Genomic DNA, 14,684 nt, shown 5'->3' on the forward strand with positions numbered 1-14,684 from the left:
AGTGTAGAAGTACAACTACAGATATGACGATTCTCTATTTGATCGATTTGAGTTCTGTTGAATATGAATATCGAACAAAAACAGAGCTTGAACTATTATTATTTTTTGTAGTTATTGTACTCTTATTAGTATAAGGTGACGGTTCTTCGAGTCGTTTCTGATAGTAGGCCCTATTATCGTATGTCGTTTGTGGTGCTTCGTTGCTGCTGCTTTGCTTGGAAGCCTATGGTCCATTGTGTTTATTTTGAAATTATGTTAAAAATAACACGAATAGGAAAGAGTCATAACCGAAAAAGTGTTCAAAGAAGAATGGATAGTGTTTAGAGTAGCGTTTGAAGAATGAAGAAGGGTTAGCGACTATTCTTGGTACATATACTCAGATATGGAGTGAGCGAATCGTACTACGTGACGTTGAGAAGAGGACAAATATCACTAAGTATTTCTTTCAAATAAATCGTAACTTCATTATTTTGAACGGGGCGAGGATTCTGTTCAATGCCAGCAATAGAGTAGTAGGAGGATTTAGAGCAAAACTGCTGGCATGAATTTTTCACCTGGGGGAAAACGGGCGGCTGATACAGCTGTTTGCTCGGTTCGTTTCACACCAAAGATCCGATCGTCGTGGGTACGAAGCCTGCGGTAGTCAACATCGGTTCTATACCACTTGCAAGTTGTCGATGCAACGCGTCAGTGATCCCTTATAACTTCTGCAATTCTAATCTCTAACTTGTCGAACGGTTTTGTCATTTAGGTTCGTCAGACCGTAACCGGCCAACTTTATTCTTATCGAGTTCTCCATTGAAATAACACAACTCGATTCCGCAAAGAGAATACAGAGAATACTTTCGTATTCGGTATAACTGAAATCTGTATAACTTCCACTGGATAGAAGGAAATTTACCATTAATAAGACAGATGTTATATTTTATCCTATAGGGGGTTACTCGGAACGTAAAATTCCCGTGAGTTTTTTCACTCTCTCCCTTAAGTTGAAACGGCTGAAAGACAAAACACACGTGGAATTTTCGTTCAGAATAAGGCTGTTAATTTTGGCAGCAACATAACCTTAATACCTTATGTAATTTTATACATTATCGATCTATGCAATGTTAATTATTAATTTTTCTCATATTCTGTCTAGATTAATGAAATACCATTTCATCATTTTATATTTTTGACTACAACATAACCTCAATGTTAGAAATCACAAAATATATGAACCAAAGTGAAATATTTGAGATTAAGTGATCACAAACTTATAAGTGTTCAATGTTAGCATTATTTCTGCAAGTTGTTGTTGTTGTAACAGCATACAAACCTACGTAAAAGGATAGGTTTGATGCTGGGTTGGCAGCCGCTGGCCGAAACACTATGGTTTCGGGTCAATCCGGTACGATAGAACCCGCTGCCGTGGGATTGTATTTCAAATTTCAATTTCTGCAAGTGTGCATTCTTTGTTTCGCAGAAATATGATTCTAGAACATTGGCCTCTGATTTCACCATAAAATCAAATTTAAAGTACTATTTTCAAAATTTCACCATAACCTCAATATTGGAAATTCTAATATTTGTTATTTGTCAGGGTGTTATTTTGAAATTATTCCAATTGCGAAAGCCCAACCCGTTAAAGGAAAATCATTACCACCAAACTGTTGTCTGATTTCAACATAACCTCAATGTTTAAAATTCGCGTATGTACATTGCAGTGTGAAATCTTCAAATTTGTCTTGAATATAGGGTTTAAAATTTCGTTTTATATCGTCATCAGACATAAAGACTCAATGTGCAAATTTACGATGATTTGGATCTTAAACTTTGCCTAAGTGAGACTAAATCTTTGTCTCCTCTGCCAAGCTCAGTAAATAAAGCCGTTCTAAACATAATTACGAAATTATGAAATTCATTTTATTCGTCATTTTCAAGGTCTGACACACTTTAGTAATCGAAATTTTTTTAACATAACCTTAAATTAAGTATGTAACTCATTTTCTTCGCCATAACCTCAAATCGAAATAGAGGTATGATATATTTTCTACTCAACGTGTTAATTTTATACAATTGGAAACTTCAACGTTGCCAGAGTGTCACTAGATTCTTGTCTGTTCTATCAAGCTGTGGTAAACTTTAGTAATTGAAACAATTTTAACATAACCTCAAAGTAAGAAATTTATTTTATTAGTCATAACCTAAAATTGATTGATGGTATTTCACTGCAACATTTCTTCTCTCCAGCAAAAAGACAATTGCCGCAAGGAAAATATCCTAGTCTAAAGTTACTTCTTATAATGTTTGTTTTCCTCAAAGGTTAAACAAACCAACACCCTATTCACATGCTTCCAATAATTATTTCACCATTTGGCTGGAATATTTTAAGATTTTTGATTAATTAATTTTGCCTCATCTTCTCATCATTGAACACAACACACATAGAGAGAAAAACAAGGAGTATAACATAATGTTTTTATTTTTCTCTCGAGAGAGCTTAAAAAAGAGAGTAAACACAACGTGTAAATATAAAAATAAAGAAATAAAACATTAATATTTATATAAACTCATATAGTATATTAATGATGACTTTATAAATTAAAATACATATATATAAATATATAAAAATAAGTCCCTGTATATAAATTATCGTATAAAAATAGTGTTAAAAGAAAAACAAATAATATTTATATAAAAATAGCCTAACACTCGGGTTTTTGTTTTTATTGAATAATTTAAGGAAGTTTATAAAAAAACAAAACAAACTCTAAGTTAAAGCAAACGAAACCATTAAAAACTAAAAAAAGAAGATACAAAGTAAAATAAATTAAGCTTAACGCATTTCAGCCTAGATGCGTGTCAAATATTTCTGGCTCTTAAAAAACAACAACATAAATGTATTTATTTTCAAATGCAACAACTTAAACAAAATGCTTCTAATTTTCCTTACCAGAAAAACAAAGCCAAACAATAATGGAAATAAAATTATTATGTTCAACATTTATTTGGAAAATAACAACAAAACATGTTCCATTTTTTTTTCTAAAAAACACAAAGGCGGCCCAACTCACACTGAACTAAAATAAACGAAAAGAAAGTCAAAACAAAATTGTGAAATTTCAATTAAAACCTTATAAAGAATAAATTAAAGCAAATTTTGTTTTTATTTTATTGTTTAGATTTAAAAATTATTAATATTAGATGCTCCACTTCTTCCTGTTTCCTTTTTTTTTTCGTTTTATTACTCACATTTTCCCCCATTTTTTTACTATATAAATTCTTATTATACATTACTATTCTCTTATATAATAGTCATAGTTAAACACAACTTTTTTGTAATGTCAAACAAATTATAAAAAAAAAAAACAACAGAAAAACTAAACATATTTTAATATTATTATTATTCTTTATAATTTGTTTGTAATGTTTATTATTATTAATTTTTTTGGTTCATAACTTTTTATTAATTACGAATTAAGCTAATAATAAATAAAAATGCAATTTATAATTGCATTCATCGTCTATAAATAATATTAAATATAAAGAAAAAAAAAACAAAAAAAAAACACACACACACACCTAGAAATAAAAACAACAATATAAAATAAATAAAAAATATATAAACAAATTAAAAAATAATTATTTTTAATGCAATTTATAGAATTTTCCCAATAAAGGATTTTTGGGAAATTATATGAGAAGGAATGGTTATAAGGGTCGTCTGTGATAATCCGTGGTGGTGAATGCACAGTACTTCTATCTCCTATAAGGACTTCCCCCTCTATAAATACTCCCTTCATCTCATCTAAAAAGTCAACCGCTTCAACTCGTCTATAAAGACTCGTTTCAACTCGTCTGTAAAGACTCGCTTCAACTCCTCTATAAAGACTCGTTTCAACTCGTTTATAAAGACTCGTTTCAACTCGTCTATAAAAACTCGCTTCAACTCGTCTATAAAGAATCGCTTCAACTCGTCTATAAAGACTCGCTCCAACTAGTCTATAGAGACTCGTTTCAACTCGTCTATAAAGACTCGCTTCAACTCGTCTATAAAGACTCGCTTCAACTCGTCTATAAAGACTCGCTTCAGCTCGTCTATAAAGACTCGTTTCAGACTCGCTTCAACTCGTCTATAAAGACTCGCTTTAACTTGTTTATAAAGACTCGCTTCAACTCGTCTATAAAGACTCGCTTCAACTCGTCTATAAAGACTCGCTTCAAATCGTCTATAAAGATTCGTTTCAACTCGTCTATAAAGACTCGTTTCAACTCGTCTATAAAGACTCGCTTCAACTCGTCTATAAAGACTCGCTTCAACTCGTCTATAAAGACTCGCTTCAACTCGTCTATAAAGACTCGCTTCAACTCGTCTATAAAGAGTCGCTTCAACTCGTCTATAAAGACTCGCTTCAACTCGTCTATAAAGACTCGCTTCAACTCGTCTATAAAGACTCGCTTCAACTCGTCTATAAAGACTCGCTTCAACTCGTCTATAAAGACTCGCTTCAACTCGTCTATTCAATACTCGCTTCAATTCGTCTATAAAGACTCGTTTCAACTCGTCTATAAAGAATCGTTTCAACTCGTCTATAAAGACTCGTTTCAACTCGTCTATAAAGAATCGTTTCAACTCGTCTATAAAGACTCGTTTCAACTCGTCTATAAAGACCCGTTTCAACTCGTCTATAAAGACTCGCTTCAACTCGTATATAAAGAATCGCTTCAACTCGTCTATAAAGACTCGTTTCAACTCGTCTATAAAGACTCGTTTCAACTCGTCTATAAAGACTTGTTCAACTCGTCGTTAAAGACTCATTTCAACTCGTCTATAAAGACTCATTTCAACTCGTCTATAAAGACTCGTTTCAACTCGTCTATAGAGACTCATTTCAACTCGTCTATAAAGACTCATTTCAACTCGTCTATAAAGACTCATTTCAACTCGTCTATAAAGACTCGTTTCAACTCGTCTATAGAGACTCATTTCAACTCGTCTATAAAGACTCATTTCAACTCGTCTAAAAAGACTCATTTCAACTCGTCTTTAAAGACTCATTTCAACTCGTCTATAAAGACTCATTTCAACTCGTCTATAAATACTCGTTTTAACTCGTCTATAAAGGCTCGTTTCAACATGTCTAGGAAGACTCGCTTCAACTCGTCTATAAAGACTCGCTTCAACTCGTCTATTCAATACTCGCTTCAACTCGTCTATGCTTCAACTCGTCTATAAAGACTAGCTTCAACTCGTCTATAAAGACTCGCCTCAACTCGTCTATAAAGACTCGCTTCAACTCGTCTATAAAGACTCGCTTCAACTCGTCTATAAAGACTCGCTTCAACTCGTCTATAAAGACTCGCTTCATCTAGTCTATAAAGACTCGTTTCAACTCGCTTCAACTCGTCTATAAAGACCCGTTTCAACACATCTATAAAGACTCGCTTCAAATCGTCTATAAAGACTCGTTTCAACTCGTCTATAAAGACTCATTTCAACTCGTCTATAAAGACCCCTTTCTGCTCGTCTATAAAGACTCGCTTCAACTCGTCTATAAAGACTCGTTTCAACTCGTCTATAAAGACTCGCTTCAACTGGTATATAAAGACTCGCTTCAACTCGTCTATAAAGACTCGCTTCAACTCGTCTATAAAGACTCGCTTCAACTAGTATATAAAGACTCGTTTCAACTCGTCTATAAAGACTCGCTTCAACTCGTCTATAAAGACTCGCTTCAACTCGTCTATAAAGACTCGCTTCAACTCGTCTATAAAGATTCGCTTCAACTCGTCTATAAAGACTCGCTTCAACTCGTCTATAAAGACTCGCTTCAACTCGTCTATAAAGACTCGCTTCAACTCGTCTATAAAGACTCGCTTCAACTCGTCTATAAAGACTCGTTTCAACTCGTCTATAAAGACTCGTTTGAAATCGTCTATAAAGACTCGTTTCAACTCGTCTATAAAGACTCGTTTCAACTCGTCTATAAAGACTCGCTTCAACTCGTCTATAAATACACGCTTCAACTCGTCTAAAAGGCTCGCTTCAACTCGTCTATAAAGACTCGCTTCAACTCGTCTATAAAGACTCGCTTCAACTAGTCTATAAAAACTCGCTTCAACTAGTCTATAAAGACTCGTTTCAACTCGTCTATAAAGATTCGCTTCAACTCGTCTATAAAGACTCGTTTCAACTCGTCTATAAAGACTCGCTTCAACTCGTTTATAAAGACCCGCTTCAACTCGTCTATAAATACTCGCTTCAACTCGTCTATAAATACCCCTTTCTGCTCGCCTATAAAAACTACCTTCAGCATCCGTAAAGACTCCCTTCAGCTGGTCTATAAAGTCTCCCTTTAGATCTTCTATAGAGACTCCATTTATTAGGACATTATAATGGGATAACATACAAAATGAAAAAATATGGACTTGAATTTATTTTTTGTATGTATTTTCCAATACTTAAAAAGGTAAAATTACTATTAATAAAAATGAGGGTTAACGCAACTTCCTTCCCAATGCTTAAGGATCCTCATTATGATGCTCGTCAATGTCATCATATGAATTTGAAGAATATAAAACGCCACGTTCGTCGGTGTGTTGTTTTGGTCGTATCATCATGCGGGTACTTTTCAATGAATAATCACCATGCCACAATTCCCACATAATGCCGTTGTAATTATTTCCCAAAGGTGTAAAGCGATATATTCCATTTAGGTTTGCTTCGGAGCAGCTGAAAAATATGACACGCACACACAAAAGAATAATAACAACAACATATTAATTATTACATTTTGTTATCTTCTCATACTACAAACTTACTTATCAAACCACCAACCAGAACCATAACCCATCGCACACGGACAACAAGCATCGACAGTTTTATCATTGCGCCTGTCAAATGTACTAAAATCGTTATCATTATGATAGTGCATTGCATCTTCCACAGTACTTTCACTGCTATATTCTCCAATTAATAAATTGTAATTGAATTCCTCACTGTCCAAACGAAAGATGCCATATTGAGCGTATACTTTTGTACCATTGAAATCTTCTAGTTCTATGCGCATCTCATAGTCTTCGTTGTAGACCAAACGATGTATAAATTCATTGCCAAACCAAAAATCTCGCTGCAAAGAACCGAATCCATTGCGATAGTCTGTCCAAGATCGATTGAAATTTTCTTGTTGTTCGAGGGGTAATCTTTGTTGTATCACTGTCCACGGTATATTCGAATTTGAATTATTAGTATAATGATTTGGGGGAAATACACATAAACGTTCATTGAAATCTCTTTCAATATCATTGATTTCAGGATTGGAAAATTTATATATTCCATCAATACGCAATGAATCATCAACACCGTTTTCGATAATCAATTCATGACAACCATTTAAATCGGGTCGCAAGAATTCTGTAATGAAAGAGGTGTGGTTTATTCGATATTTCTTGCTTAAGGGGTGGTTCTAAAATGCTTGATACCACACCCACACCATTTTTTTTTCTTCAAATATTACCTATATCATGGCCATACATTTCGGTTTGTGTATCCTCCTCATTATTGTTTTCATTAACATTTCCCACAACTTGCTCCTCTTCTCCTTCCTCAGGGATTTCAGTGTCTATTTTTGGATCATTCACATCCTCATGAAACACGTCTAAATGTATGCGATTGGTGGTGATGGTGGTATCGTCAACCTCCTCTTCTTCATTATCTTCTTCTTCATGGTGATCTTCTTCAACATTCGTTTCATGCATTCCAGTCAATTTATCATTTACGTTATTGATAAGACGTTCAATACGTTTCAACAGAATATCAGAACTTTCAGTAAAAGTTGTTAATTCACTGGACAAGGCGTAGCAACATTCATTTGATCTTTGCAGGCGTGAAGATAATTCATCTTGTTTATCTAAAGCATGGGCCATAGATTGTGTTAGATTTTCCACAGTTTTACTCATACGTTTGTCCATAGAATGTAATTGTTTCAAATCCTTTTGCAGGGCCATTTGATGGAGTATGCTATTTAATCGTTGTTCCATCTTATGACTACCATTACAGTTCGATGTGTTCGATTGAGTGTCTGCCGCCATTAGATTTGATTTCTTTCTACCATTATTCCCTGACCCTCCTTTATCCTTTTGCATTGTTTGTAAATGGCGTAATATTGAATTGACTTTAGTTGCAGATTCTTTTTGAATATTTTGCTCCTTCTTCAGCGTATCCTTTATTTCATTTATAACCGTATTATCTTGTAAAACGCTATCCATTCGATTCAAAGCCACTTGTTGTTCTTCATGCGAACGTTTTAGAAAATCCAATTTATTTTCTAAAATACGCAGACCATCGTTCCATGATTCAATGTGATGTTGAAATATAGACCAGGTATGGGATTTTTCTTGTAAATTTTGTATAGAATTTTCCATGCGTGCAATTGAACCAATAAGTGACTCTATTTTCTGTTCCAAGTTGTAATTATTCTCCCCATGATGGGCATGGAGAAGGGTCGTTGTAGTGAAGGGTGTTGTTGGTGGCCGTGGGACACCAGCACTATTCACTTGATTGTATAAAGTTGCAGCCAAGATGACCATAAATACATATGAAAGCTAAAAGTGAACAAAAAACTTTGAATTATTATCCTTTTTTCAAGTATCCTTCTTTGTTAAATAATTACCATCATTCTTGTGCTTCAAGTTCTGTGATAATCCGTTATTAATTTGCTGCTCTTGACTCTTCCAACATCTAAAATCAACTAAAAGCCCTATGCAGTCTTTAACTAACTCACCATGGGGAGCGCAAATTGAATTTTGAAGAAAAAATAGACACTACATATGAGAAAAGAAAATAAACTATTTCCAGATGTTGGCAATATTAAAGAATGTCTGTGTGTTGATCTTTTCACTGTCAACCCATCATAAGTATAAAGCGTGCAAAAAGTTTTGGGGGTCACCGCCACACAGACACCAAAAGACGCCAACACATGTTCAGCTTGTGTTTACACGAAAAAAGGGGTGCGTGACTCTGGTATATATGTATGTAAATGATAAGAATTTTCAAAATTTAAAATTCCAATTTGAAACGGCTTCCGGTTGATTACAACAAAAACACTTGATTGGTTATGGTAAACAACAGATGGCGTTTGTGTCTGATATAACAAAAAGTAACGACTGTTTGATAGAGGATGAATAAGACTTACATCAGAAGCATTGAAACTATTTCATCTGTACATTATCCAAAAAGGATAGTTACAATGGTATCTATGTATCCTTTCCTACGTTATGAGGAAACAAATGAACGACTTCAAGTTTTTTGTATTGCACTTTTCCTTTGCCATTGTAAATTCTTTCTATGAAGAGTATTATCTCTTGAGTGTGGTGCATAATAGAACATGATTGCAAACATTCATTTTTACGTATACATATTTTCCAGAAATATTCGACTTATAGGCCTGCAAAAATGGACAGTATTAAATACTTTAAAATTTAACTTATTTTCACTTATCGTCCCAAAACTGATCACAACGGTACTCCAAGCTATTAAATATTGCTTAAAGGTGGGAATGTTTTCATAGGTAACGATCAATAGACGAATACAGCAGAAAATTTGTTAAATTTCATTTTCCGTTAATATATATTAAAGCAAAATTCAGCCGCCTTTTTCATTAACCGTTGTGAATTGTCTATTTGTCATGATAACTGAACATACACTACTATATAACTGAACATGCACCTTTTTTAGTGTCAAACAGCTATGTAAAAAATCATCATCTCGTTCACTGCTTACAAATAAAACAAACTATTGTAAACTATTCCAAAAACTGGATCCTCTGGTGCAAGATTTCCGTTGTAAGTTCTCTCTATGTGACTGAACACGCACCGTTCACTATATTATTAAAGTTAAATTAAACAAACTTTTGTTAACTATTCCAAAAACTGGATCCAAATTTTCTGATTTACACATATGACAAGTTCTTTGCCCATTAAAAATGATGCCGGCTCTTTTCTTTACCGTTGTAAATTTCTTTGTGGATGTATTTCGCTCTTTTTGTCATGATAACTGAACATACCCTATATAACGTTATTACAACGTACTGAACGTGAACCTATTTTTTTTTCGCAAACATGGATGTAAACCAATTTTATTTATTTTTATTTTATTCATTCTTTGCAGAATCAGATTAAAATATTATTGACCGTTGTAAATTCACTCTATGGAACGCTTTTAATTTATTCTCCCTCTCAACTACCAATTACCCATTAATCGTTACTCTTCCCTTGCTATCATTTTCAAGTACATTGCTAACAACACAAAGAAGAAGAATTCAATTTTCAATTTCCACATACATTGAGATTGACGGAGGATGAATTAACTTTTGATAAAACATTTACGCGTATCGAATCGACGAGCAGCACAAAAAAATATAACATGGAAAAAATGTCCAAATAGGTCATTGAAAAAAATGCATTCGTCGTCGTAAGAAAAAAATTAAATATATTAACAAAATTGAATGTGTAAATTAAGTGCATTTACAAAAAAAGAGGAGAAGATAAAAGAAGATTAACATGAATATGCCACTCCTTTTGTTTGTGTATGTGTAAGTGTGTAAAACAACGAAACAAAGTAAGAAAAATAAAGGAACGCAAAATTCCAGAGATATAATAAAAAATTACAAGGAAAAAACGCAGAACCTTTCCATGGTGGGTGAAATCAAGCAGTGAACAAAGGTGAAGAAAATATGATTTCTACCAAAAATAATTTGCATCGTTAAAAAAAAATAATATTCAATAAATTTATTTTAAAGTAGAAGCAAGAAGTGATAACAAAGGCGAGCGAAGAATTACGGTCGTCGGGAGTTCAAAAGTCGTCGGCAGTGAAAAATATATTTAGTAGTAGAGTATCGTGTGGTGTGGTGGTGGTGCAGTTGTGTGTTGGTTGCTACGTTTTTTCTTGCTAAACGGAATTATTGTGGTGTTGCTGCTGGAAATTAGCGGCGCATAGGGAGAGAACTTGCATGACTCACACGCGACACATGCACCCGCAGCAGGAGAATCAAAACATTCAATGATTCTCAGACATCTGTAAAAAAAGGAACGAATTGAATTCGCTTTTCATTCCAATTGAACAACAAAGTCAGACAATAAAGTGTCCCACTTCTATATACATACAACAACAATAATAATTTATTGACTTTATACAAAAGAGCTAGTGCTCTATAACCTCCTCCTACCACAAAACTAATAAAAATATACACACAGCCAAGATGTCCGGTTTTAAAGGTATTAAAGGTTGGTTCAGTAAAAAGGAACCCATTTCGGAAATCGGTAATCCCACCAACTTTCAACGACACTTTCATGTGTCACGTAACGAAGAGACTGGCGTCCTAGAAGGCCTACCCGCTCCATGGGTACGCTTAATGAATGCCCAAATCACACGCGATGAGCAAGATCAAAATCCCGATGCTGCCTATCAGGCTGTTAAGTTCTACAATTATTCCATTAAGAAGAAAGAGAACGATGTCATATTCAAGCCATTCATTACAGAGGAAGCCATACACGAAGAATCCAAGGAAATTGAAAATTATGTGAATTACAAAAACAAACACAAATCAGCAGATTTGGACAAGTCAGAGGATGAGCGGAGTAGTGATGGCAGTGGTACCATAAGTGGTTCGAGTACGGCCGGTAGCAGCAGCAATAATAGTTTTAATGATCAACAACACCAAAATAATATTGCCCTAAATGAATTGAATGTTGTGATCGAGGAGTTGAAATCCACCTTGGAGCAACGTGAAACATTGAAACCTGATACCATCACTGGTGAATTGCCGCCCCCACTGCCTGCCAAAAAAACACAAACTTTGCCACCCAAACCTCAGACAAAACCTAAACCCAAGGGCATATCACATAAACATTCCAAAGGTTTAGCCGATTTGAGTAAACTAGCCGGCCAAGAGGAGGGCCATCCAGTCATAAATACAGACACTATCATCATCAAACCGGCCACAACTGATGGCGAAGGTGATGGTGATGAGACCATCCTAAGACGTTCCAAGGATAAACGTGGCCAAAAAACTGATTCAGAAATTTATGAAGAACTTAGGGCGATATGTAATCTGGATGATCCCCGGGAACGTTATAAGACCACCCAAGAAGTGGGTAAGGGTGCCTCGGGTATTGTTTTTATTGCTGCTGATAAGCAAACAGAAAACCAAGTGGCTGTGAAGACAATCGACTTGAAAAATCAGTCTTCCAAAGATCTCATTTTAACGGAAATTCGTGTCCTTAAAGATTTCAATCATAAAAATTTGGTCAATTTTCTGGATGCATATCTATTGGAACCTGAAGACCATCTTTGGGTCATTATGGAGTATATGGATGGTGGTCCACTTACAGATGTGGTCACTGAGACCGTAATGAAAGAACGTCAAATTGCCTGTGTATGCCGTGAAGTATTGTATGCCATTAGTTTCCTCCACTCAAAGGGTATTATTCACCGAGACATTAAATCCGACAATGTGCTCTTGGGCATGGATGGCTCGGTGAAAGTAACAGATTTTGGTTTCTGTGCCAACATCGAAGGTGATGAAAAAAGACAAACAATGGTTGGTACACCCTATTGGATGGCCCCCGAAGTGGTGACACGTAAGAAGTATGGCAAAAAAGTTGATATTTGGTCAATTGGTATTATGGCCATAGAAATGATTGAGGGCCAACCACCTTATTTATATGAAACACCATTGAGAGCCCTTTATCTGATTGCGGCAAATGGTAGACCAGACATCAAAAGTTGGGATAAATTAAGTCCACATTTACAAGATTTCCTTGATTGCTGTCTACAAGTGGACGTAGATAGGAGAGCAACAGCCGATGAATTGCTGAAACATCCATTCCTCGATGATTGCAGTGAATTGAAGGCTTTAGTGCCAAATATTAAGGCAGCCAAAAAGGTTTTGCGTAAAGGTACATAGAAAAGGCCTTGTATAGGTATCTTTGTACGTGCCTAATGAAAATACACATAAAAATACACAACAAAATATTTGAAAAATCACAATAACCAGAAGAAGAAGAAACACATTTCACCACTAGACTGGTTGAGAATGATGGTACTTGTAAATATTTAAACGGAAAATTAGAATACAATGCTGCGACTATTTTAAGTCTAAAGTTAAGCCAACGGAATTCAATGGTATTTGTTGAAACGACGATGACGACGATGAGAACGAGAACGACACGAGACAGACATTAAACATCAACCTACATATTAATACAATATACCTACATAGTTAGATATACATACATATTTATAACTATATCACGTTCCAAGATGTAAAGGACATCAATAAATCTACAACAACAATAAAACATATACAAACAATTATAATGGGGTTTACTCCTCTTTGAATTAATGCGTGCATCATCACTATACATACACAACCAGCCATCAACCATCATCAAAAGGACATCCATCCAATTTTGCAGTCGCTGGACGATTTATTTGAAACCACACACCAGTTTTAAACTTCTTTAAAGGTAAGTTATTTTTTTTGTTGTTTTTGTTACTCTATTAAAAAGTAAAAAAAAGTTTTTAAAGTTATTTGATCTTCACACAGTCAAAAAAATACCTTAAAGTAGAGAGTGTTGTAAAAATCAGCTGTTTTCTGTTTACATTTGATGGCATAGAGATGTTAACTTTATGAGACATTTGACAACCATAAAAGAGATGAGAGAAATATCGATAAAGCAATCAGGCCATACCACAAATTTAGAACTTCAAGAACTAAAATTATGCTCTCGACGTAATGATATTTATTGAGAAATGTTTTAAAAGAGCCGAAAGTTTGTTTATTTACAAAATGTGATAAATTATTTATATTTAATGATACAGTCGGACCTCGATTATCCGTAATGGTCGGGACCGGAGGCATTACGGATAATCGATTTTCCCGGATAATGGAGGCAATGCTTTTATGCAGTTTTTGAACATATTTTTAAGTAAAAATGACATAATATTGTACAATAATATGAAAATCTGCAATTTTTATTAAATTTGTTACGGTAATCCACCAAATTTTCGAAGGATACATAATATCATCATCAGCAGATTCATCTTTGTCCCATGGTTTTTGTAATACCATAAATACACAAATTGTGTAATACGGGAGAATTTCCAGTTTTTGTTCGGTTACCTTTTGTTTGCTTAATAAAATTAATTGGAAAGTGTGTTTTTACTCCCGGACAATGAAGTTTATAACGAAAAGTAGAAGAAATGGAAAAAAGTCCAACATTTCTTTTCTATCACGGATAATGGAGGTTCCCGGATAATCGATTCACGGATAATCGAGGTTCAACTGTATTAATATTTAAAGGATTTACAGTTAATATAATGCAGACCTGCTCAGAAAGGTGAAATATATTCTTGAATATTTTTCTAATTAAAATTGTTTTCCTAATTTTTCTTAAATGTTATCTTGTTCTCTGTGAGCAGATTTCATATAATGACATTTTGCGGGTGTCCCATATCATGGTACAATAATACAGGTAGCATTATCATGCCAGCTGATGGTAACATAATGTGTCAATTGCATTGAATTGATGTCAAATTTTGACATCTTATGTTGCCAACAATTGCCGATGCGGCTACCTGTGTATTTGTACCATGTCCCATATCTAGGTTTGTGAGAGAGAAGAAACAAATAGTCGACATT

General features: G+C 34.5%; 2 protein-coding genes across 3 annotated transcripts in view; one reads left to right on the plus strand and one right to left on the minus strand.

Annotated features, from left to right (window-relative positions):
• Positions 1–6,411: 6,411 nt before the first annotated feature.
• On the minus strand, positions 6,412–8,805 carry LOC141398007 (uncharacterized). Its single transcript, XM_073975113.1, has 4 exons — positions 8,655–8,805; positions 7,500–8,586; positions 6,805–7,396; positions 6,412–6,715 (listed from the first exon to the last, which is right to left on the minus strand). The coding sequence occupies exons 1-4, from the start codon at positions 8,658–8,660 to the stop codon at positions 6,505–6,507; spliced, it is 1,896 nt and encodes a 631-aa protein (XP_073831214.1). The 5' UTR covers positions 8,661–8,805; the 3' UTR covers positions 6,412–6,504.
• A 1,463-nt stretch (positions 8,806–10,268) lies between these two features.
• Pak3 (p21 (RAC1) activated kinase 3) overlaps positions 10,269–14,684 on the plus strand; it is a 43,556-nt gene continuing 39,140 nt past the window's right edge. Inside the window, exons 1-2 of one of the 2 annotated variants that reach the window (XM_073975127.1) lie at positions 10,289–10,704; positions 10,785–13,509. In XM_073975127.1, the coding sequence (XP_073831228.1) occupies positions 11,241–12,947 (1,707 nt within the window). In that variant the 5' untranslated portion in view covers positions 10,289–10,704; positions 10,785–11,240 and the 3' untranslated portion in view covers positions 12,948–13,509. Of the gene's footprint in view, positions 13,510–14,684 lie in introns of both variants that reach the window. The other variant, XM_073975120.1, reaches the window with a different exon arrangement.

This window comes from Musca autumnalis, unplaced genomic scaffold, assembly GCF_047663935.1.
Source record: "Musca autumnalis isolate F117 unplaced genomic scaffold, ASM4766393v1 scaffold_1, whole genome shotgun sequence".
Classification (NCBI taxonomy): Eukaryota; Metazoa; Arthropoda; class Insecta; order Diptera; family Muscidae; genus Musca; species Musca autumnalis.